Below are 25660 nucleotides of genomic sequence, written 5' to 3' on the forward strand. Positions count from 1 at the left end.
AAAAAAAAGAAAGAAAAGAAAATCAAAATAAACTGAAATGAGTTTAGGAACTTCTGCATTACTGAGACTGCACTGTGACAGATCTGCTGTTTATTTCATTTATACAAGTCTCTTCAGTTTATTGCCAGCTTCTTCTATGAATTTGACAGTGTAACATTTTGTGCCAGTTAAAGCTTTACTTCATGTAAATGGACTTTGATTTCAGGCATTCCAAAGAAATTTAATACAGTTCTGTCTCACACTGATAAAGAAAGAAAGAAGATAGACATACATAACCAACAGCATTTTTGACAGTTTTCTGCCAAGTCATGCTATGTAGCTTCAGGTGAGAAATGAAAAATAATTTTGTCTTACATTACCCTATGGAGTCTAAAGAATGTTCAATGAATTTCAGTCCTGAACTTCCAATCCTGTATAGAGTCATGAACAGCTCACACCATTCTGTCATGCATCACTTGTTAATAACCTTCTTTGACCTTTATAAAAAGACTTAACAAAGGAAATGAGTATCTATTGTTGTTTTACATAAAAAGGTAGTATTTAGCATGAATAGCCCCATTCTAAACCCTCAAGTTCCATAAAAAAAGCTAGTATGCATTTCATGAGTTCATTATAAAGGGATAATATTTCAAGACAGAGAATTTACAAATTGTTATATATCTATCTCTTTGTACTGTTATATTCAGAAGGTTGCAAGAAGAGATGGAATGCAGCACCAATTGTGCATATTAGGCTACAGTAGAAAAGTTAATGGGAAAAGCTGAAAGAGAAGAAAGGGACAGAGGACCAGTTGCTCACCCAGGCTCTTCACAGTGGTACTTGATGGGAAGAAGAGTGTGAGTGGGACAAAAGAGGATCAGAATGAATATAAGAAAAAATGTTTTTGAGGAAAAACTTTTTTTCAACCCAAATACAGTCAAGAAATGGAGCAGGTTGCACAGAAAGACTGAACAGCCTCCATACTTGGAAGTTTTCAAGGTATTACAGAATAAACCCCTGAGCAATCTGGTCTGATCTCATCCCCTTATTGTGTTTTGGGCAGGAAGTTGAATTAGAGGGCTCCCATAGTCCCTTGCAACCTGAATTATTATTTTATCCTATGGTTATATGGTGCTGGGTACCCAACAGCTGTAAAAAAGAGAAGGTTTTAGTAAAGTAACACGAAAACCAAAAAATTATTGCCAGATGGGAAAAGAGGCAAGAAAACACTTATTGCAATAGCTTTCTCCACTTGTTCCTTATTGCAGCCATTGAAGGGGGCAGGTACATCCAAAATTAGGAACAGGAAGGATGGGTACATCTACAGGAAAGATCTCTACAAAGTCTTCACACCAACCCTGGAAGGAGTGATGGGGCTGGAGTGGGGAGTCTACCGAAGTAATTTACATAATTACATCCAAGAAAAGCCATATATGTTAAGGGTTATCTAGAACAATTAGTTCCTTATGCTGTGTTTTGTTTTTGTGACTCTTATAACAGAATTGTATTTCTCTTATCTTTTCTTCTGCACACTGTCTTATATTTAAATCTTGTAACACCATAAACTAGAGTCACATCACACATGGAAGATACAGCCTTCCCTGGAAAGATGGACATAATTGGGGTGCGCTGAAATGAAATATTTGTGCTATCTATATTCAGGGCTCCTCTTGAGTTTCCATGTTGCTTCCACACTAGGTTGCAGGAGTCTTTTTTGCTGTTAACACTGGTTTATGCAGAGAAAGACAACTCCCTTGGTATGTCTGGAACTTTTTTGATGAAAAGCCTGAAAGTGGAAAATGGCTTCACACTTCAGGAGGGAGGGATGGAAAGGAAACCTGTCACACAAACATAACACATATTTGAAAAAGTATTCTTCCTTTTTTATTCTGTTCATTGCCAGAATGAACAAAGATGAAAGACAGAGTTCCATTCCTAAGACTTAATATTTTTTTTGCCTACATATTCAAAACAGAAGTAAAACTATTAAACTCTTCAGAAGTTCACAGCCAGATCGTATTGATAGTGACACTGGAGGAAATGGGAAAGCAACTATTAGCTTCACTTTAAAAGTGAAATAGGAAGAAAGATATATAAAATGTCAGTATCAAGGATATTAGTAAATACCTATGAAGAGATGTGTAAATATTAAAATAATTTCTGATTTCAGGAAAAAAGATGGAGTTGAATGTGCAACCATGGACAATAACATTTTTATCTTATACAACTTTGTTTCTCTTTTAGTGGCAAAGCATTACTATAACACTGGTTGAGAAAGTGCAGATGGTTGCTGTAATCCTAGGATCTCTGTTCTTAGTAGCAAGTGTGACTTGGCTTCTATGGTCAGCCTTCAGCCCTTATGCAGTATGGCAAAGAAAGGACATCCTTTTTCAAATCTGCTATGGAATGTATGGTTTTATGGATCTAGTATGCATAGGTAAGCTCAAAATCTTTAAACAGCACAGACTGTGGTTTAAGACTGTGACTATTTCTATTTTTCTAATTGGTCACTCTAATTGATCACTCCAGTTCTTTGCAGATTTATTCTCAGCTGATACCTTTGGCAAGTGCTGCTTTTTACAGTGTTGCAAATATTGTAGAGAAAAAAGATCTAAAGAAGCTTTACTCTCAGATTCATCGGTGTATTCCCAAAATCTTAGTGGTGAGAACAGGATTAGTTTAAATTTCTTGATAAAGCAACTAGCAAAGTTCAGGGAGTTAAACAGATGAAAACATGAAAGACATTATTAAAATAATTAGTAAAATTACACACTGTCATCTTCTGATGCCAGTTTGAATTAGATTGTACCATCATGAAGCACAGAAGAAGCCCTTGAAGAAGTCATCAAACTGCACACCCAAAATGAGGTTGCACAGATTTATATAGGTCACTGTGCTAGAAATGGAGGAGAACAGAGAAGGCAGGCATGAGTTCTTTGCACATCATAAACAATTATGAAACACTCACACAGTGCTAATTATAGTAACTTGCTTTACTATTAAAAAGCCTCAAGTAATTTAGCTGAAATCTTGTACAAGAGAATGCATTTTACTGCAACACTGTATTGACCACTTTTGAAATTTCTGAAAATACACTGGACCCGGGAATATTTGAATAGAATTCTCTTTAGGATTTGGTAAAACAACCTGATTTGATTGTTAAAATATTTATGATTATTTGGAGAGAAAATTTACATTAAATATTACATAATTATATAATTTAGAGAATTAAATTTACATAATTAGTAATAATGATTTACATTAAACCACATTCACAGAATTTTAATTGCAAGAAAATCCAGAAGTTAAACGCCATCTGATGTTTGCACTGACATTTCTGAGAGATAAATGTTATCTGAATCTTATATATGGGAATTGGGACAGTGCTGAATTCTGCTTTGTAAGGAACAAAGAAACAGAGTGATTCCTAATATCAAGGGTTTTGCTTCAACTGTAAAGCCATATCATCTTTTATTGAAACCATCCCATTACAGTGAAAGTATTTAGATTTCATGTATGTAAGCAGTTCTAATCATTTTGTAATTTTTGTTAGAGAAGCCTGTTCTGGAATATTTTATAACACAGGCTTTCTTTCGTGAACCCAAATCTCAGACAGAAAAGTGAGCAGAATCTCATACTTTGGACAAGTGCTCATCTTTTAAATGAATAAAAGGACTCAGCTACATGTCCTCTTAGATGGTCATTTCTGAACATCCCCTCTTCCAGCTTAACACTTAATACTGAGGGCATTTCTTTTGTTTAAAAATACACTAAAGGAATATAAAATGTGTTTCAGGCATTCCAAGCATTTCATTTATATGGAATTCTGGTTTGTTTTGAGCTTTTTCTCCAATTAAAAAAAAATACTTTGGTATGCATCAGCTAGTTGAAATAACCAGTTACTTCAAATTATTTTCATTTTCCCCATTTGTTTTACTGTTAAAACACCTAAATCAGATTAAACTTGAAAAATATCTGTGGGTGATCAGAAATATTACTGTATTTATCCATAGAAGTAAATATTTGGAAGGTGACTTTCCATAGATTGGTGCATCCTTTAGCTACCTTTCAAGCCAGCTAGGCTCAAGCCACTGCTGAAGTGGAAGCTGCTGAACAAACGTGTACCTCACATGGAGCTTCTGGCTCAACTACACCCTGCAGGAGCAAAGCAAAGACACAGATAAACTGACTTGCGGGTCATTTAATAAATGCATATTTTATAGAACTGTCATAAATAATACATGAAAATTTAAATGTAAAGGTGACTACAATTAAATATATTTGGACACTGTATTGTAATTACAAAATTCACTGCAGATATGACTTAGGAATTTACTAGACTGGATCTGGCAATTCAGAAAGCTGTATAAAGGAGGTTTTGTAATTGAGGAAGTTTGGTAATCCAGATTCATTCAGACCCACTTATTCTGCATATAATTTCAAGTAATTTGCATTCTGTTAGCTTGTAAGATCAGGACTTCTTTTAACTCTTAAAAGTATTCATTAATATAGTCAACCTTATTCAATTTCATCTTTTTCTTCCAGGATAAAGTGAGGGGTTTAGATTGATTATTTTAATTTACCATTTTCAAATAAAATTCTCTAATAGATATATAAGTATTACTTATAAATTGTTTTAAAAACCCCAAATACTTTCCATTATGTTGATGACTTCCCAAGGAATTAACTTATTTTACCATTATTATGTATAAGCTCTTATATCATGAAGCTTGTAATGCTTCTAACCAGCTACAGGTCTCACTTATGATCTCCTCTCCTTTCATTTGTGTTTAGTCATCCATGGCATTGTCTTAGTTTTAAACAGGATTTACAGTGAGCAAATATCTCTACTCCCACTGTAATCTCTCTTTATTTCAATTAAAAATTTATGCAGACATACAGGTTTTCCTGTGCATCACATATTTCAAGATAATGCTTGAGATACTGGAGGTATGACCAAGATTTATTCCACCTTCTTTCAGTTATGCCTCCCTACACCTTTGCAGAAACAATACAAATACTTCTTGGTTTGTGAAGTGTAGATATCTTCACACAAAAAGTATGAAGCATTTTTTGAAATGTTTTGCTATAATTTTTAAAAGCAGTTTGCCAAAAGGTACTGACATATTTTTATGACATATTTAAAAATGTGCACATAAAAATTCATTTACTCAATGATTGACTTTTATATCACATGTAGCACACCAGTCACTTTCTTATTAAGTGAATTACACCTAACTTGTATTTTACTTCTTTGTTTTTACATTTCAACAAAAGAAAAACCCTGAGGATTATAGATCACCAGAATAATATATTCTGTTCATTCTAGTGTACATGTTTTATTGGTATCCACTGTTCTCTTTCTTCTAGTCTGAATTTTCCCAGAATTATTCCTGACAATAGGATTGTTTTTATTTATCAACGTTGGTTTTAACCCTACAGGTCATTACCTTGTACCTTTCTGCATCCAAGCTGAGCGTAAAGCTGTTCTCTTTGAAATTTGCTATTGGTTGAAGTTTTCCTAAAGCAAATCTTGAACACCCTGCTCAAGCAGAATTACAGCCTGTGAAACCCAGAGCTATTCCAATGATAGTGCTAGGATCAGACCATCCATGTAGGAATTACCAAAGGGAGTGAGTTCATGAAAGGAATGAATAATATAAATCCCTTACCTACTCACTGAAGGACAGTATATCAAGCCTTTGCCATTCTACTTTCTAAACCTAGCAATTATTTTGCATAACAGAAAAGTTGTAGAATTTTATATTTTTTTCACTGGAAAATAGTTATAACTATTGGTCATAAATGGTTCTAACATGAACAAAACCTCTCACAAATAATAACAGCTGACTTGCAATCCCAGAACAATAGTGCTGCTCCTTTTCCAGCAGTGAAAAGTAGTTGTTACATTGCACTGGACACATGACTGGTGCCAGTAGTACTGTGGCAAGGGAGTAAGAGATGGGAGCCAGTGTGGGGTGTGAATTGCCCTCTGAAAGCCTCTTTCTTCCCTGCTAAGGAACTTGATGCCTTGCAACATTCCTATAACTCCTTGGTTGTAAAAAGGAACAGGCTGAAGTTACTTACAATGAACACATCTAGCTGCACTTTATATGTCTTTACTCAGTCTTTTTTTCTCCCACACTGGATCTAATTCTAAATAGTTTATAAAGAATTATATTACTATTTTTAGCATGGCTATGTTTCACTTTAATGCTGTGAGCAATTTATTGCTTTTTTTTATATCTGTGGGCTATAGAATAGTTTTAAGACATGACATTACTCCAGAGGTAATGTCTGTTTCTGAAAATGATCTTTCATCCCTGGATAAAATCTGGTGATGTTACTGGGAGGACCATTCCTAAATGATTATATATAAGATTAGTATGATAAATAAGATAAAGTTGTAACCTAATGCCACCAAATATGAATATAAAACAAGTTGACTGCTTGGAAAGACGTTCAGCAGTAAAAAATGTCAAGTATCTTGTGAGGTAAAAAAAACCCTGAATACAGTGAAAGAATAGAATAGTAATTGACAAAAAGATAAAAAAAAAAAAAAAATTAAGATTCTTCATAATCCTATTGGCTGGATCCCATTGCAATCCCTCCATCTTAGAGACAAAATCTAAAGTCTAAAGGTAAAGTCTTCTTAGGACCATACAACATTTAGATGGGTCCATCATCCAAAAACTCTGTTCCCTGTAGATATTAATTGGACAGAACATCTGAACAGCTAACAGTATTGAATTGTAATACTTTTTGGGATCACCTGAGTCAAACAAATATTTTTCCTCTACAAGTGTTCAGCTGTGTCCTCTGTGCTGTGTTTGAAACAAATCAGTATTCTTCAGGGATTTGTTCTTGTTTTCTCTCTCATAGCTACCTTCATTGCTGTGAAACCCTTAAGAGAAAGGCAATTATTTGCCATTTTCTTACAGCTCCATTCCAGTGACTAACTACTTATATGTTGAGCATCAGAACTCCTCTGGACCTGGAAAATCTCTAGCATTTAAAATGTACCTGGAGTTCCTCTTGTTTGTGGTCTTGGAACTGTTGGTGCCATGAACTTCCTCTCCCCCAGTTCTTTTGCCTCATCTATGTAGGTATTTTTCAATCTATAGCTCCATCAAGAAGGGAGCTAAAACTTTTTATGAGAGGAATTATGAAAGTGCTGCTTTTCTCCTTCAGCACTGCCAAATCTGAAAACTTTATGCCAAGGCTTGCAATATTTGATCCTTTGTTTTGTAGCTCTTTTAAAGTATATGTGACTGACAGCTTCCACTATAAAGGAAATTTCTCATCCTTGCCAATGTTTAAAAACTTTGAAAACATAATTTCAATAAATCCTGAAAGCCCCAAGACAGTAAAAAAGAGCTCCCTGAAAGAAGTCATCCTACAACTTCTTCTGTTGTAATTTTGGGAAGATATTTTGACTGTTTAAATGTACTATGTACCTTAATGATCCTTTCACAAATACTTCCTTCTCTGTTCTGAAATATGTTGTTCAGATTCTAGTGGAGTGCAGACATGTATCTTTACTTTGGAGTAAATAGGTTCTTTTAACTTTTCTTCATCACAGACTTGAGAGAAGTTGGACCAAATAATGCTCTGTTCCAGGAACAGGTTGAGGAAGATTATTCTCATCTCCTTTATCAACTTTATAGGAAATCCAAAAGAACACAAAATGATTAATCTTTGTCCCAGCAGTAAAACTATGGCTAATTTGGTTTGTAGATTCTGTACAAATACAGAATCAAATACATTTATTCTTTTTTGCACAATCAAGCCAGTCTTGAAAGTACAGTTATGTATCAATTAATTATTATGATAAATTTTAAAGACAGGTTACTTTACCTATATCTGAGAAGATAAAGATAGGAATCTTGCAATCAAGAAAAAAATCCATTAAAATGCTTTGCTGTTGCAAAATATATTTAGAATGTTTACTATTTAATTAAGTTTGTTTTGTGCTACTTTTGCTATATTGGACACTTCAATGAATTCTAGGCAACTTGAAAGCCTTACAGATATGCTGCATTCACTATCATGTCCTTCTGAAAGAAAGCTTTGTGTTTCTCCATCTTTCAGTGTAATGATCTTTAAAAACATGTTAGAGTAGGCGTTGCTATCTGCAAATCATTGCACTTGAATATGAGGTTTGCTGTTCATGTAAATATTTTTACCACCCTTTCAGCTTGTGTCATCTTTCTGTGAGCATCTCCTTTCTGGTATGAGTTAATCATGCTAAAGGACCTCAGACACTTAAATCACAATTTTCCTGTGTAGAAACAGGTGATCTACAATCTCTTGGGCTAAAGGACACCACAGATCATATTACAGATGTGGCCATGTATAGGAAAATCTTAGGCAAGGAGCACACTGGACAAAAGATTTATAAATGTTTTTGGCTAGGCAGATTGCTCTCTTCCCAAAGCAGGGAGCCAGAGAAAACAGGTGGTGTTGCTCAGAACGGTGTAAGTGTCCTCAACCAGGCTGGCTGAGGAAAAAGGTAGTAAGAAGGCAGAAACCCCTTGTGTCTCCCCAGTAGATCCCTATTTGAAATACTCACATATAAAGAGTCATTTATTTAAATAAGCTGCTTGAATGCATACAATAGGCATAAATATTAGTTACATGGAAATTCATAAGTAGATTGCTCTCTTGAGGACTCCAGAAATTCTGTATTTTCCTTGAAAGACCTTTTAAAAGATTTCTGAATCTCAGGGAAAAGATAATTTACAACTTTTTCCTATTGAATACTGAAGAAGAAAGTATATCATCCTTACCACGCTCGTTGTAGTTAATAATAACATTTAATTTCTTCTTGTTCTAAAGAACAAGACAGGAAAGTCATTATATTTACAGCTGTTTCATAAATCTTCTGTGCTCCTAAGTTGAACTGGGAATATGAAAGCAGTTAAATTTGTCAGTATCTGTACTGAATTCTACAAAACACTCAAACAAATTTAGGACTATCCTGTTCATTGCAGGAGGTCTACCCTACTTAAAGGTCTACTTAAACCAGTACAAATCTCAGTAAATAAATAGTACTTACCATGAACAAGGGCAGCACTAGCATAAACAGTCAATATCCAAATCTGCCAGTTTTGCATTGGTTTACTTAAATCTGAATAATTTATTTAGTTAGGCATGCTCAGATTATTCCAATATTGGTTATGTTGAGCTGTCATTCAGAACAACTTTATTTCCTCTGCATGTCCCTGCCTCCCAAACAAATGAATAACCAGTTAAATTGCATATGTACAGTTTGTTTGAATTATTAATGTTATGAGTAATTTAATTGCATCTGGAAATTGCTAGAGTCATTAAATTGTGTTAAATCTCTATTTGTTCTCAAAATGGTATCTATTGACATTTTGTATAAACACTTCTTTTTCCCTCTTACTTTCAGGACTGATAGTCCATGAAGGTGCATCTGTTTATCGAGTGTTTAAGCGCTGGAGAGCTGTGAATCTACACTGGGATGTGTTAAATTATGATAAAGCCACGGACATAGAAGAGAGCAATCGAGGAGAATCCTCAGCAGGGAGGACTTTGTGGCTGCCACTGACTGCATTTAGAAACAGAAGTTTAGTTCATCCAACACAGTTAACCTCACCGAGATTTCAGTGTGGCTATGTGTTGTTACACCTGTTCAACCGCATGAGACCTCAGGAGGATTCTTCAGAGGATAACTGCTCTGGGGAAGTAGTGATGAGAGTGACCTCAGTGTAAAGATTGTGCTCACTGTGCTACACAGACAAGGATAATGTGCCCTGGTGTTACAGGACGGCGGAATGTAGTTACGATGAATGGTGAAACCATTAACACTTGAAAAAATATATACACTTCTTTTTTTTAAATTTAATGTTTTTTATATGATCAGATAAAACACAAATACATTTTTTCTGGGGGGAAAAAGTCTCTTGCTTTTTATATAGTCTGATTTATTGAATCTTTTTTCAATTTGTACCTGAGGTGTATGTAACATAGCTTAACTCTTAGGTCTTTGAATGATGAGGAAACTCATTTTTAAGTAAAAAGATATATTTAAATGTATTTTCTTAAACTCTGGCTTTAATCCACTACTGTTATTTTTTTCCACTTTCATGAGGATTAAACTGGACAACATTCTTCCAAAAAGAATAAGAATGTTGACACGAGTCAAATATTTTTCCTTGTCTGTCTTTATTTTGCTGTTGTTTGTAGCTCAGTTCAGGTGTGTGAAAGTAAGTGAGAGATATATTGTCCTTTGCATTTTAGCAGGAAGCCCAGTGGGTGTTCTACAAAACCTAAAAGAAGATGGGAAGTCTTTTCTTTTAGCTCTCCCAGATGTCCATGCAAGATATCAGGCTCAAGTATGACACAGACATGAGAAGAGTCTTGTACTGCCTCTCAAGTCCCGTAAGATCTGGAGAGGGCTGGTGCTGTGCCTGTGCACAGAAGTGACATTACCTTCTGAGCAGCACTGCTGGAATTAGCAATGTATGAATATTTAGTATCATTCTAATTTTAGGTCATTGACATCCCCTTTAAAAAAAAATTTAAAAAAAGAAAAAATGTGCATTGCAACTTCTGGAATAATAAGAAATCCTGATAGAATCTGAAGTATAGATAATACAGAATCTTAATTTTGCCAGGAACAAATCATCATATTAATAATAAGCCAATATTATGATAGATCAATGCTGTGAAATTTGCTTCTCTTGTTTCTGTTTCATGGCAAAAATTCTAATAGAATTTAATCAAATAGTAATGGAAATAGAAATAATTTTAAACTTAATAATAAGCCTGTTGAAGATTGAGATAGAAAAGTAAGGCTGAAATTACTCTGAGTGCACTAGCTTACTCAAAACAGCTTTGTAGCATCATAGAATATACTGATTTGGAAGGGACCCATGAGGAACATCAAGTCCAACTCCTGGCCCTACACAGGACCCCCCAAGATTCACAGCATATGCCTGAGAGCATTGTCCAAACGCTTCTTCAACTCTGTCAGGCTGGTGCTCTGACCACTTCCCTGGGGAGTCTGTTCCACTGCTCAGTTCACCTCTGGTGAAAAATCTTTTCGCAATACTCAGTCTAAACCTGTCCTGAGTCAGCTTCAGGCCACTTCCTTGAATCCTGTCACTGGTCATGAGAGTGAAATGGTACCCGTCTGTCGTGGTTTCACCCCAGCCAGGCAGCCACTTGCTCAGTCCCCCACCAGTGGGACATGGGAGAGAATCAGAAGGGTAAAAGCCAGAAAACTCATGGGCTGAGATAAATACAGTTTATGAGGGAAAGCAAAAGGCACACGCACAAACAAATTTAAACAGAGAATTCATTCACCACTTCCCATGGGCAGGCAGGTGTTCAGCCATCTCCAGGAGAACTAGGCCTCATCATACATAGTGGTTAATTGGAAAGACAAAAGTCATCACTCCAAACATCCCTCCCTTTCGTCCGTCTTTCCCCCACTTTATATACTGCAAGTGATGTCACATGGTCTGGAATATCTCTTTGGACAGTTTGGGTCACCTGTTCTGGCTGTGTCTCCTCTCAGACTCCCAACAACCCTCACCCTCCTCACCAGCAGGGCACTGCAGAAATCAGAAGAGGCCTTGGCTCTGTGTGAGCCCTGCTCAGCCATAACAAAAATATCTCTAGCAACATCTTTTACCAACCCTGGGCTCAGCATAAATCCAAAACACATTCTGTACCAGCCACTGTGAAGACATTTAATTCTACTCCAGCCAAACCCAGCACATTCCACTCCTTATTCCATAGCATTTACATCATGCCAGGTGTCCCGTTTTTCAATACAATTGCAGTAACCACCACCTTAACCAACACACTGCCCCTCTGCTTCCCCTCATGAGGATGTTGAAGACAACAGTGACGTCTCCCCTCAGTCTCTTCTCCAGGCTGAACAGACCAAATGAGCCCAGTTGCTCCTCATACAGCTTCCCCTCCAGATCCTTCACCATCCTTGTGGTCCTCCTTTGGGTCTCCTTTGCATGCTTTTTAATAGTTTAATGTCTTTCTTGTATTGTGGCATCCAAAATTGCACACAGCACTCGAGGTGAGGCTGCCCCAGTGCAGAGCAGAGCAGAGCAGGACAATCCTCTCCCTTGTCCAGCTGGTGCTGCTGTGCCTGATGCCTTCCAGGACAGGGTCTGCCCCCTGGCTGCCAGGGCACTGCTGACTCGTGTTCAACTTGCCACTGACCAGGACACCCAGGGCCCTTTCCACAGCACTGCTTTCCAGCATCTCATTCTATGCATACATCCAGGGTTGCCCAATCTAAAGTACAGAATCCAGCACTTGATCATGTTGAACTTCATATGTTGATGATTGACCATCTCTCTAATTTGTTGAGGTCTCTCTTCAGGGTGTCCCTGCCCCTGAGGGTATCAACATCTCCTCTCAATTTAGTGTCATCAGCAAACATATTTAGTGTTCCTTTGAGTCCTGTGTCCAAATCATGAATGAAGATGTTGAAGAGATCTGGGTCAGGGATGGAGTTGACCTTGTGTGGCTGTCAGATCCCCACCCAGCTTCTCTATCACCCTTCTCAACAGAAGAGAGAGGGAATATAGCATGAAAAAATCTTGTGGGTTAAGAAAAAGATAAGGGCATCACTAATCAGTTACCCCTCTTCTTCCCAGGATCAGGTTCAACTCTTCACTCCCAACTCTTTTACCTTCTCCCCACTGGACAGCACAGGGGGATGAGGAATGGGGCTCTGCACTTAGTCTATAACAGTTCCTGTCTGCTGCTCCTTTCTCCTCCTCACACTTCTCTGCTCCAGCCTTGGGTTTCTCCATGAGTTTCAGTCTTTCAGTATAAACCTGCTCCAGCGTGGGCTCTCCATGGGCTACAGTTTCTTTGCCTGCCAGTGTGGATGTCAGCTGCACCACGGTCTGGGGTTTAGAGGGAAGTACCTGCTCCACCAGGACCTCTCCAGGGTCACAGGGCAATCTCTGTTTGGGACAGACTTTGTTTAGCATGGGGCAGTGCCAGCCTCTCCTCACAGAGGTCACCTCTGCAGCTCCCATCCCCACCTGCCCCCTGGGCACCTGTGACCAGTACAGAGATAAACATTTTTCTGTTTCAAAATAAGTTTATCCAGTGGCTATTAATGGAGTGCTGAGGCTGGAAAATTCCTTCTCAGAAATCAACAGGATGGTGCTGAAATCAGTGCATGCCTTCCTTTTATAAGAGGCTTATGTGCCACGACCAGAGACAGGAGGTCTCTGTAACTTTGGAAGGAAGATAGAAATAATTTAAGCACTGGTGCTTAAAAACTCCTTATATATTCATAAACATTTATCTAATGAACTCTACACAGGGGCCAGCATTCTGTGTTGCAGTCTCACAGTCTCCAAGTTACAGTTACTAAATTACAGATGTCTTACTGCTCTCTAACCAATGCATGTGAAAAGCAGTACATAAGCCATGAACAACAAAATGCTATCTGAAAACCCCAACTTATCTCCCACACAGCAAATTACCAGCATACAACAGGCACTCTCCTCGAGAAACTATGAGAATTCACTTCTAGGTTATCTTTAAGCAATTTCCCAAAGGAGGAATCTGGGGAGAAATAAAAGATGAAACTATGACTTGGGAAACCTGCTGTATCACTGGGAAATACTTGTTCTTAATTACTGCTTAAATGAAGGCTACTTTCCCAGAAGGACCACAGCTCCACTTGACCAAATTGAGATCACAGTTAGTAACTCAAAAAGCACTTGCAATACCAGCATAATAAAGTATGCTGTGATCCATATACTTATGTTTCACACCTTTTAGGTATTTGTGATCTCTGGGATTTGAAGAATATTTAAGTGATCTTTTACAGGATCCTAAGAACAAAATTAAGAACTATTAGAAAACATTTTATTGTTAAGAAATCTTTTTGATTCTCATCCAAATGAGTAAGGTGCTGGGGGAAAGCAAAACTCACCAGAAAAAAAAAAATCAATAGATGTAATTTAAGAGAGGACAAGATTTCTCTGCACAAATATTTGAAAGACACCTAGGTCTAGAACACTTAACAACTCATGAATTAAAAAAAAATGGTCCAACTAAGATAAATTCAAATTGCTTGTAAGATAAATATTTATGGCAAATATCATAAAAGCCTTTTTTATGGTAGGAGAACTCAACATTAATTTCTATGGCACAATAATTTTGCATATGAATGCATTTATGTATTTCTGTATGTAGAAAACAAGATCAGGAAATTATAAACAGCAACAGGATTAGTATAGACAGGATGCAGTTGTTAAAATATAATGGAATTGTGTTGTCCTGCAAAATATTTTCAGTAGTAAGAGTGCCTAGTGCAGGATATGAACATTTTTTCATTGACCTTGTATTTGGATTAGTGCAGTACTTGCAATGCTGTAATCACCTACATGCCAGAAGATGAATTAAAATGAGAACAGGTACATAGAGAGGATATTAGGATAAGAAAGGAGCAGGGATTTCTATTCCAGTCACTACAGAGAGGGGAGGAGGGGTATGCACAGAATTAGAAGAGCCTGGCTTGTTCTGCTTAACAGAAGTAGAGAGCGAATGTTATTGTTCTCAGTTAATACATTGCAGAATAAAATTTATTTTAAGCAAAGGACAAGCCTAAGACAGCAGAAGAACTCAAGGACACAAATAGATCAGAAATAAATTTAGCTAGAAGTTCAAGGTAGTTTTAAAATATTCATGGAATGAATCACAGACAAAAATTCAAGCTGGAAGGACCCACGGGAGGACATCTAATCCAAGCTGCAGAGTCAGCTTTGAGGTCAGACCAGGTTGCTCAGGGCTTTAAGCCATCAGGTCTTAAAAATCTTCAAGGATGGAAATTGCACAGCCTCTATAGGCAACCAGCTCCAGCTCTTGACTGTTCCCAGAGAAGTATTTCCTTCTATCCCACCTTTTCTCCTGTTACAGCTCACACCCACTGTCTCTCATTCTCCCATAAAGCCCCACTGGGAAGTGGGTGACTCTGCCTTCTTGATAACCCCTCGCTGGGTCCTGGCCAGCTGCTGTTGGGCCTCCCCTGGAGCCATCTCTTCTCAAGGCTGAATAAGGCCTGATTCTTCAGTCTCCCTATGCAGAGCAGGTGTTTCAGCTGAATTTGCTCAGTTGCTTCATGTCTTTTCCTGTACTGGGCTCTGCAAAGCATTAGAAGATGAAAGAACTTGGTGGTGAAGACAAAGGCAAAGAAGGCATTAGGGACATTGGTCTTCTCTGTGTCGACTGACACAAAATCACTCTCCCCACTGAGCAGTGAGCACACAGCTCCTTGTTTGGCCTTCTACTGCTCACACAGAGGATGAAGGTCTTTGTCTTGCTCTTGATGTCCCTTCCAGTTCCAGCTGAGTTTGGCTTTCTTAACCCCTCCTTTGAAAGCCCGGCCAATATTTCTAAAGTCCTCCTCTGTAGCCTGGCCCTGTTTCTGCCTCCTTTTTGTGGCCATTTTCCAGAGGGGTTCTCTCATGAGTTCTTGGCTTAGCTGAACAGGGCTGCTGATACACCTTGCTTGTTTTCCCAGGTATCAGGATGAACCATTCTCATGTGGTCCATATAGTCATGGCAGTTCCCCTTAACTCTTTCACCCTTCAGAGCTGCTCTTGTGTGATCTCAGCTGCTTCCATCCTGAACAAGATGCTCACCTGGTGCCCCACATTCAGGCTTTGCCATTCTCCTCCCTCATTCCCCTCAGGATCTTCCTCTCCTCTTTTTTACACTCACCATAACTAAGGCTGCCATGGGTCAGCACCTCCCCTGCTGGTGTCTCCTTGAAAGGGATAGCAGATCTATCAGTGTGATCCCATGGGATGGCCCAACAAGGCCCTGTATCAAGAAGCTGTCCATCTAGAAACGTACTCCTGCATGTGTTCTGACATGCTGCCTCTCCAGCAGCGACAGGGAGGTTCATGGCCCCAAGGAATACCAGGCTCTGCCCTCCCCATACTCCCTCAAATGTTTTAAATCCCCTCCTTCAGTCTGACCCCATGGAGGTCCCTCCATGCTGCTGCCCTTCCTTCTCTTCACTCGGTTTTGATTCACGTCCCTCTGACTCACCAGACCCTCAGCTGGCCCACAGGAGAACTCCACATATCCCACCTGCTCCTGTAAGCCTTGGGCATTCCTCCTTCTTATCCTCCCTGCCTGACCTTCCTTCTTGTCTTTCTTGAGTTTGCCACCGTTAATTACTGGAAGAGCCTCCAAGAAAAACAGTGACAAAAAAATTCCAGCCTGAATCAGGGGGGTTTTGATGACTTTATGAAAGTAATTAACATGTCATTACTAGTGGTGGCAGAAGACTAGGATTAATACCCTTCTGTCCTGGTTCTGACCAGGACAGGGCTAATTTTTGCATACTGGGAGAGGCATGGCCAGGACCTGGAGGTTATTCTGTACCACCCCAGCTTCCTCTCTCTTCTGGGAAGGACTGATTCCTCCTGGTAAAGTCAGCATGGGGGAGGGAGATGTCTGGTATTGTCTATTGTTGGGAGGGGGTTGCATGTGAATAATTTCTTTTCTTGTACTCTCTGTCTTTAGTATTGTAGCTGTTACTGTTAGTTTTTTCTCATTGCTGTTAACAGTAAATTGCTGTGATCTCAACCCATGATCTTTACCTATTGTGCCTCCACTTCTCCTCTCCAGAGCAGTGCATGGTTTGGAGAGTCCCAGTGAGGGCAGTGAACTGGGGAGAACCATTCCTAATCCATGACACCTTCCCCCTCTGTGCTCATTTCTGTGGACACAAAATGCATACATCTCCTCTTCTGAAGAATTTAATGTCTAGTCCAAACAATTAAACTTTTTTTCTAACTAATCTAGTTAAGTGAGAGACATTTAATGGACACCAGAAAAACCACCATTTACTTAAACTCTAGGACCAGATATAATATAGGGTGAGGTTTTGCCTGCAGTTCCAGACAGAGGAAAAACACTGGAAATCAGACCACATGTCAAACCTGTGGTAACAAGGGGGAAGGGATGCCACCACCCAATGTGGGGATTCAGGGGAGTGGAAGGTGGAGGGACAGACAGACGCACAAACCAATGGGGAAAGTTCAAGGGAGGGACCCCTGGCCCTCATCCACTCACTCGACGCCCAAGGTGGAAGATTCTGGGAGAGTGGGATGGGGAGCCGAGTGATGGACAGGATACCAGGGAGGGGACAGGGGAGTGACTGAGCATTTTCAGGGAGATTGGCATTGAGGGGAAGGCAGGAAAGCTCTGGGTGGAACCATTGGGAGAAAATGGGGGGTGAAGGGGCAAACCATTACAGAACTGTTACAGGGGTATAAAAACACAGCACAACAACTCACCATCCTGTTTGGATGCTAAAACCACAGTGAGAGAATCCAGCTGTTGCACAAGCTAAAGGTTTGCACCATCACCTCTGGGAAGTCACATTTTTTCCATTTTCTTTGCATTAATCACCACTGACAATAAAACAGCTTAACTATAAGCAGCATAAGGGCAACTTTTGAGTTTGTCTTTTGGGACACAGTAGAAATAGCAAGAATTGTGCAGGGAACAGCCCTCACATTCATATGACTTTGAAAACAAGGAAGAATCAGATTCTGCTCACTCAAGAATAGAAATGTTGGCTCTTAAACTGAAGATCACTATCCCAAAACTGTAGTGGTGAAACACAACAAGGCTCTCAAGGAAAAGCTATTTCCAGTCACTACTGTATACATAAGGTTTAAAGTTTACTTTAAATGTTTAAAGTAAAAAAGCACAAACAACACAGCCCATAACAGATAGTTTACCATTAGAGGCATATAATTTAGGGAGTCAAACTGAGCACCACTCCTTAGACTGGAAAGACTCAATAATTCTTTTGAACATCAATAAGAAAATTGATAGAAACCAAATAAATATGCTTAATAAAGAGTTTTTTGACAACAGAAGGCTAATATGATGGGAGCTCTGCAAAATAGCTCCTCAAATAGACAGTAAAACAGATTCTCATATCTCTCCTTTGGAATTACATTTAAAGTTCAACTTTTAAAAAATGTAATATTTAAAGCAAAACTTTCCATATATTCTCCTCTTGCAGCTGGGCATCATCAGTATTAACCTGCTCTGGTGTGTAAATCAAATTCAGTAATTCAAACAGCACTGCAAAGATATAGGCAGGCCATTTACTGAGCTCTGCCAGTCTGATTATACTCCACACAAAGCCACAGTGGTTTGACAGGAATTTTTTTACTCCATTCATAAGGTACCATGGAACCCATCATGAATGCAAAGCAAGCTGCTGATGGCTCCTCAGGAATTAATTTGCAACTTGGACTCCACTGCAACAGAAATTTTGAGGAAAGGGTATATTTGATTTTGTTGTTGACTTTTCATACTAGTTGCTTCATAATATTTGGGTGTTTTTTAACTACAGAATGTCTTAGTTTATTGCATTTCTATTCTGTAAATGACATAGCAATGGAATGATTACCAGTACTGAAATCTAACTCCAGTCCAGGTACAGCAGAGCACAGGACAATACAAGGGGATGCTACCACACTGCAAAGCATAGTTCTCCCTCTGAAAACTTTACCAGTGTTTTCAAAAGAACTGAAGATTTCTAGTGGATTGAATTTGAAAATAATTTATTATCTGTCAGATCTGCAAGTCTGTAAATTATGTACCAAGAAATATGAACATTTTCTAATGATTGTAAAATATGAACTGTTAGCCAGTTTTGTGAAAAGAAACGAAGACACTCTTTAAAACATTTCATCTTTCTTGTTTGCCTTAAGTAAAAAAAATAGTTTTAATAAGCCTCACAACACTTTCAAAAAACCCTAGTGAGTTATCAATTCCTAGAAATACCGCTTGTATAAGAGGAGATAAAGCAGTGTTCAGGGCTGAATTGACTACCTTAAAGAGGACACCAAAAATATATTTTAAAACCAGTAATGTTGGATTTTATGTATTAAAATTAGAAAAGAAGTTTTGGTTCTTTACACATTCAGAAATTTGTCAGGTGGGTACTAGCATTCCCCCTAGATTTAAGAAGAGATATTTATAATGCATTGTAGAGTGCAACCATAATCTGTATTAAAGGTGATGCATACATTAAAAGCAGTCACATGGCAAAATAAAAAGGAAACAGTAGGAAACAGCCTTCTGAGAAGCATAACACCTTTCAAAGATCACCTACAGATAACAGGGGAAAAAAGGAATCGTTAGCATAATTTCCTCCTGCTGTTGCCAGTCAGCAATCCTGCAGGTTTGTAGAAACCCACGAACATCCTCCTGCTTAATGAGTTCCCTCCTGACAGACCAAAGCTATCCTTTCCCCTGGAGCCTCCTCATGTACCAACTCTGTCTGAATTTGACCCTGACATGTCACTATTTGCTCCCTTACTTTAGAAGCAGTGGGCTTGAGGGCCTGTCCTCTGAACAACAGAAGACCTCTCAGCTGGCCAAAAACCCGTAAAAGCCTCATAAAATGACATTTTCAGCAGGAAGCAGCTGGCTGGAGCCAACCACAGAACTTGTTTTAACACCAGACCAAGCAAACTGTACTGAACTAGATCCACACCTGCAAGTCTGTCCAAGTGCCAGAATTTGGGATCAGTCATGGACAGAGACCAGAAATGGCACCAGGGTCACCAGAGGAGGAAGAGTTAAGGTGAATGAAAGGGACTTAGACAATGGTGGCATAGTGACCCAAAAGGCTTTCTTCAGTGTCCACTGCTTCTTCCTAGCCCGAAACCTCACTTTGTCTTACACATGAAGCTGGAAAAGGAACAGCCAAACTTCTGAAAGCAAAAATTATGTTGAATAATTTGTCCAAAGGTCTTGTTTTTCAGGCCTGATCAGGACTAGTTCTTGAGGAAAGAGTATTTCTCCCCTGTTACAACCTGCCACCAGAAGGCAAGAGTAACTCAAGTCCTTGTTAATAGATCCCTTGGGACAGATTAGAGGGATGTGACACTGAGTGCTCAGTGTTTATAAATATATATATGTTTATTTTAGAACAATTTGGTTGCAATGGAAAGCAGGTATGTATCCCTTTTGGTTGTTATTATCTATAGTAATATAGCATATAAAAGCCCAGACACCACACAGGAACCTGAGTAAGAAAGACAGTTTTATCATTTTACCATTGGGCATAAGCATACAAACTCCTCTGTGTAGGTGCACAGACACTTTTCAATGCTACTGGTCAAAACAAATAGTAGCTTGAGTCTTGTTCAGGGACAGAAATTCAGTGTCAGCTGCATTTCTCCTGTCCAGAAGCATCTCTGAATAAAACTCTTTCATGTCTCTAATTAAGAAGGCAATTAAATCCAGAAAAAAAACACAAAATAATTTTAGTATAATATGTTTTGTGCAATATGCCCCGATCTACTGGACAAGGACACCTATCATCCAGGCATAGACTGGCTCCATCTGGGTTGTGTTACTTGTTAGACTTTGCTACCTCTTCTCCCAGACAGATTCAACTTGTATTCACAAACTTCAGAATGAGTTTTTACACTTTGAAATGGAAGGTCTTCAGTACATGGGCTGATGTTAGCAATACATTTCAAGCTACATTCAGTGCACACGGGGGTGGGACATTTGTCCCCACTGAACACATCTGGGCTATCACTCACTCCCAGACATTAAAGCAATTTATCCACATCCCACTTTGGCACTGATGACAACTTGGCATCTGTCCATGAAACAAGAGTATCTGAGAGGCCTGTTCAATATTTATCCTCACATCAAGTGTTTATCACCTTCGTAATCTATTAATTTGGGTATTACATATTTAATAAACCCCCCATTTACTCCAGTGGAGAAAAGTGTACTTTATTTTGTTTATCAATTAAAACACTTAAAAAATGCAAACACTGTCTCTGTAAGTAACAGTCCCTAATGACCTATCCACCATTTCTAGTCATTCATAACAATAAATTAGTTTTCCTGACCTCTTCCCAAATTCTCATGCTTTCTGTGATGGTTTCTAACCCGTTACTCAAGTAAAGCCCTGGACACTCATGTCTCACACCGAAAGGTGTATTCTTCACATGACAGGACAGCCCTAAATTCACCATTTAGCTCAAACTAGCATTCAGCTCTGCTCTGTCACCCTGTCAGTGGAAATTGTAGGGGTCAGTCTCTTCCCAAGCACCCCCTGGCTGGGTTAAATGCTGTAGTTAGGAAGCTGTGTATCAGCATTTGCCTGCTTCCCCAGCTGACACGAACTCAGCTTACACCACAGCAACCTCAAGAGCTGAGACACATTGTGCTCTACAAAAACCATCAGAGGCCAGCAGCTGTCCCCTCATGTGCACTGAAAACACAACCACACACTGCACAGTTCAGCTGAACAGGTGTCATTCTTTTGCTACATCTCTCTGTTCTGCATTTACCTTCTCATCAGCACACCTTGTTCATCTTGCTCCAGGCATGGATAAATGTAGTGACCCCACTAGAAGGGAAAAGGGAAGTTACCTGTGACCAGATTTCTTGGAGATAAAAGCTGTGCTGTCCTTTGCCCAGGCCCATTGCCTTGTGTTGTCCCTCACCACAGCAGCAGCAGTGAGGAGCTGTGATGGCTGCAGCGCTGCACCCTCTCACTGCTGCACTCTGTGAACTCAAAACCAGCCCTCCCCTCAGGAGAGGCAGGGCATGCAAAGCCCAGTCCTCCTGGTATTGCTGGATCTGACTGAGCCACTGCCACCAGCCAGAGACAGGCACACTCTACAAGGAAGGACATACTGAGCTCCCTGGCAGTGGACAGACAGCTTTCTTACCCCATTAGTGACTTCATGTCTAAGGATGCCCAAATATTCCCTCACTCCCTCCATGCACAGGCCAGCAAGTCGACAGCGTGAATCAGCTGGTGGAAGAAATCACAGATAAAGGCCAAAGGCTCTTCAGCTGAGTTGGTAAGTGGCCAAGGTAGCACGGGAAAAACAAAGTTATTGATGGAAAGGGACAGAGGCAAACAGGAACTTAGGCTTTCACCCTGGGCTCTAGTGAGGACTTTTGCTCCTCTGTGCCTGGATTCCCCTCACCCTTTGTGTAGTTAGATTAGACTTTCGATTCTTAGATCTTTTTATTTTCATATACAGCTGCCTCTTTCTTCATACATAGCATATCACAAGGAGCCTCTGCTCTTCAGCAGGGCCTTTTAAAGCCTACCTAAAAGGAACATAATGTAATGTAATATGGCAGCATCCTCACTCAAAACTGTCTGGATAATACTAAACTTGTACTAAATACGAATCTAGAATTTTATGCTGGCTTGAACACAACTAATTTGATAAATAAAGATATGGCATAGAAAAATATATGCAGATTCAGTAATACAGAGTTTCAGTAATACAGATTTACAGTTTCAAGAGAAATATTTACAGTAACACATGCATCTTTTGAAGCTCTGGTTCTAATGCATACATTCAACTGCCATCATTTTGATTGAGAGGGAAGTTAAAAAGAAAATGTAAAGCCAGTGATTGAAATTGAGTTAGTAAGGAGAAAACTCCAAATATTTTTATAGAGCCTGTCTTTATAAGAGTAAGGCATATTTCTGAAAAAATTATCATCCTGATCTTACAAAGAAACTTTAGACCCTGTAGCATTTTAGCGTGGGCTAGCTTGGGCCTCTCTGCTTACATTAAGTCTTTTTCAAACTGAACTGCCATTTGCTCTTTCTGATTTTTGTTTTTTTTTCCTTTTGTTCAGTTCAATTCAAATTCTCAAGTGGTTTCACAATGACGGAACAGTTCTACTCAGCCAAAGTGGAAGACAGCCAAAATACCCAGATAAAGAGATTTTCAGATGAGCTAGGGGAAATTCATTATGCTGAAGGTACATCATTATTTTCAGTAGCATTTGGTAAAGTGGAACAGGCAGTAGGTGATTATTAATCATAGAAACATTAGCACTTTGTCTCCTCTATGCAACCTTTCTTCCTCTGCTTTGGTTTTTCTGAAGTCACACTTGCTCTGGGCTATAAGTCTTGGACTAATATTGTACCTACTGCTCAGCATCAGCAGTGATGGAGAAGTTTCCTCTGCAAAGTTAAAAAAAAGCAATCAATAATGTTATTTAATCCAGAACACTGAGACTGCTACAGCACACAGAGCAAAAGCATGCCATGATTGCATTTTTTTTAACACTCATATTAAAAAAAAATTATAGACTAACTTGGGCTGGAAGGGACTTTAAAGATCATCTTGTTCAAATCCCACTCCATAGACAGGGACACTCTTCACTAGGTTGTTCAGAGCCCCATCCAACCTGGCCTTGAACACTCACTGGGATGGGACATTCATGGTTTTTCTGGGACACTTACATTGACACTTACGGTCTAACCTTTCCTTGGTCTCATCTGCAAGTTAGATAAGTCAGCCTTGATGGTAGCTGGAAAAAGAAATACAGAAACCCACCTCTAGGACCCTGAGCTCAGAGCTAGACCCTGATCATGAGAAAAGAACAACAAAAGCATGTCGTGAAAATGTCCCTATATGCATACTGCAGATCCACCAGCTGGCTATTGTTTTGAAGGAAGCTAAAAGATTGAAAAACCTAAATGGTGGCATGTACCAAAAAGGGAAAAAGTGAATTTCAGTAGTGACAGACAGGGCACAACTCCAGCTTATTTAGCCCAGATAAGGCTCCTGTGAGGCTTACTTAGAAAAAACCCATGTAAATGTCAGAGAGAACATCAGCTGACCTTGCTGCAACGAACTTGTATCTTAACAACATTTACCAAGCAACAACTGCAAAAAATCCAACCACCCATATACCAGCTACTTTGGGACAGTGAAATACTTGTGCTACATCAGCTATGTTTTGTTTTTTAGGTTGTTTGAACTTACCTACATTCAATCTATAGAAGTCAGCATTATTAGACATAGATTGTAATTGATGTTCTGGTACTGAAATTCTATCATTTTTTCATGCACAGTGGTCAGAGACTGATTCATCCTGATGGAGCTCACATTTCAGTAGAGGAAGAGACAAACTAGCAGGCTGTGGATGCAATGGATGACAATGTGATAAGAGATGTGCTGTGGCCTTCCTTCTGCATCACCATAAATCGTTTCAAGCAGACCTGTGAACTCCATGTAGTGTAGAGAGGAGTTTTGCTGCAGATGACAGAAGAATGACAGGAGCACAAAGGAACTCCATTCAGTAATGTTATTTCTGAATCAAAGCTCAAGCTTTGCAGTCTGCAAGCAGATCAAATAACCTGGTGACTAAGGGGTTCCTCATGAAATCTGGACTGGGTTCCCAGTGTACATGCCCACATTTGTTTATTCCTGAAATATGAAAAAGAACCTAATCGTGATAAACCACAGTATTGAGACACATGTCACAGCCATTTTGACTGAAAAGAAGAATTCTCTCATTATTGGCAGTGACAAAAACCATAGAAGCAGCACCAGGTGAGGTGGTCCATAAAGTAAAAGAAATCATATGTGTGCCAAGCTGCTCCATAATACAATACTATATTCTACAACCGAACATAGATTTAGACTTTGTCAAGTCACAGCAGGATTGTCTCGGTTAAGACATAGAATTAATTCCCCATAATCAAGAGGAGAGAAGGATAAGTTTTATATTTTTCCCCAGATGATGCTTCTGGATGGCAGCAGTGTCTGCTCTCTCCACTGTAAGAATGAAGCAATAAATAATGATGCAAAGACCTGTAAAAAGACCCCTCTCTCCTGCATTCTCAATTTCTGTTGCATTTCAGAAGTAGGTAAAGTGATATCCAATTTGCCCAATAGGTGTTTTCTCCTCTAGAGCTGGACATAAATGAATTTGAATGCATATGAAAGCACATTACCTGAATTGCATGCAGTTTGTTTTTTTTTTTTTTAAAAAAAAAAGAAAGAAAGAATTCTGCTGTTGTGCAATGCCCTCTTCACATTAGGTTAATTAAGCCGGTACCATTAGTTGCATGGGGATGAGATATTTTGTTCCCTGAATAAGCAGGGCTAGAAGACTTGGGCCTTGTGTTTTCTTGGGATGATCAGTTAGAGATGAAAAATCACAAAGGCAGTGACTGTTTGTCTGCTATGACTGCTATGAGCTTAGCTTGACAGCTGGCCAGCCTAATGCTAAATGTGCTAATCACGATAAAAGTAGATTAATTAATCAAAGCACAGCAAGGACATGCCCGTTAACAGTGCTGAAAGCAAGCAGAGGAAACCTTCCCACGTTACAATACATACTTTTCTTCCCTAGAGAGCTTTTGGGATACCTATTATGGAAATGTTTACCTCGGTACGGCCGAGGGGGAAATGGTGCAGTGACGCTGCTGATGGTGATAGCCTTGAGGTTTTACAAGGGAAACCAGTAGTTATCTCTACAGAGGGACAGCAGCAGAAGGATTTCCTACCTTCTCTGTGATGGGTCTCATAAGAAAACTTAAACCAGAGAAGAATACACAGTATAATTCAGAAACTGACCTGTGCTAGTAAGGGAAGACCTTCTCCTATTACAGTCAGAGTAAATTGCATGTGGTTAATAATTAGGAGACACCTTTTGGTCAGATGCAATAATCCATGGAGTTAAAAAGGATTGCTGTTAAGGCACAAGAGATTCCTGCTAATACTTCAGATATTGACCAAGGCTGCTTACCAGGATTTCATTTTTATTTTTGGTAGAAATAAATTATCTACTTTAAGGAATAAAAATCCTGTTGAAACAAAGG

At 39.1% G+C, this 25660-nt stretch overlaps 1 protein-coding gene across 1 annotated transcript in view; it reads left to right on the forward strand.

Moving 5' to 3' along the window:
- MARCHF11 (membrane associated ring-CH-type finger 11) overlaps nt 1-10153 on the forward strand; it is a 32158-nt gene extending 22005 nt beyond the window's left edge. The window contains exons 3-4 of the mRNA XM_053997211.1: nt 2224-2416; nt 9395-10153. Coding sequence (XP_053853186.1) covers nt 2224-2416; nt 9395-9717 — 516 coding nt within the window. The 3' untranslated portion in view covers nt 9718-10153. The remainder of the gene's footprint in view (nt 1-2223; nt 2417-9394) is intronic.
- The last annotated feature ends 15507 nt before the right edge of the window (nt 10154-25660 follow it).

This window comes from Vidua macroura, chromosome 1, assembly GCF_024509145.1.
Source record: "Vidua macroura isolate BioBank_ID:100142 chromosome 1, ASM2450914v1, whole genome shotgun sequence".
Lineage (NCBI taxonomy): Eukaryota > Metazoa > Chordata > Aves > Passeriformes > Viduidae > Vidua > Vidua macroura.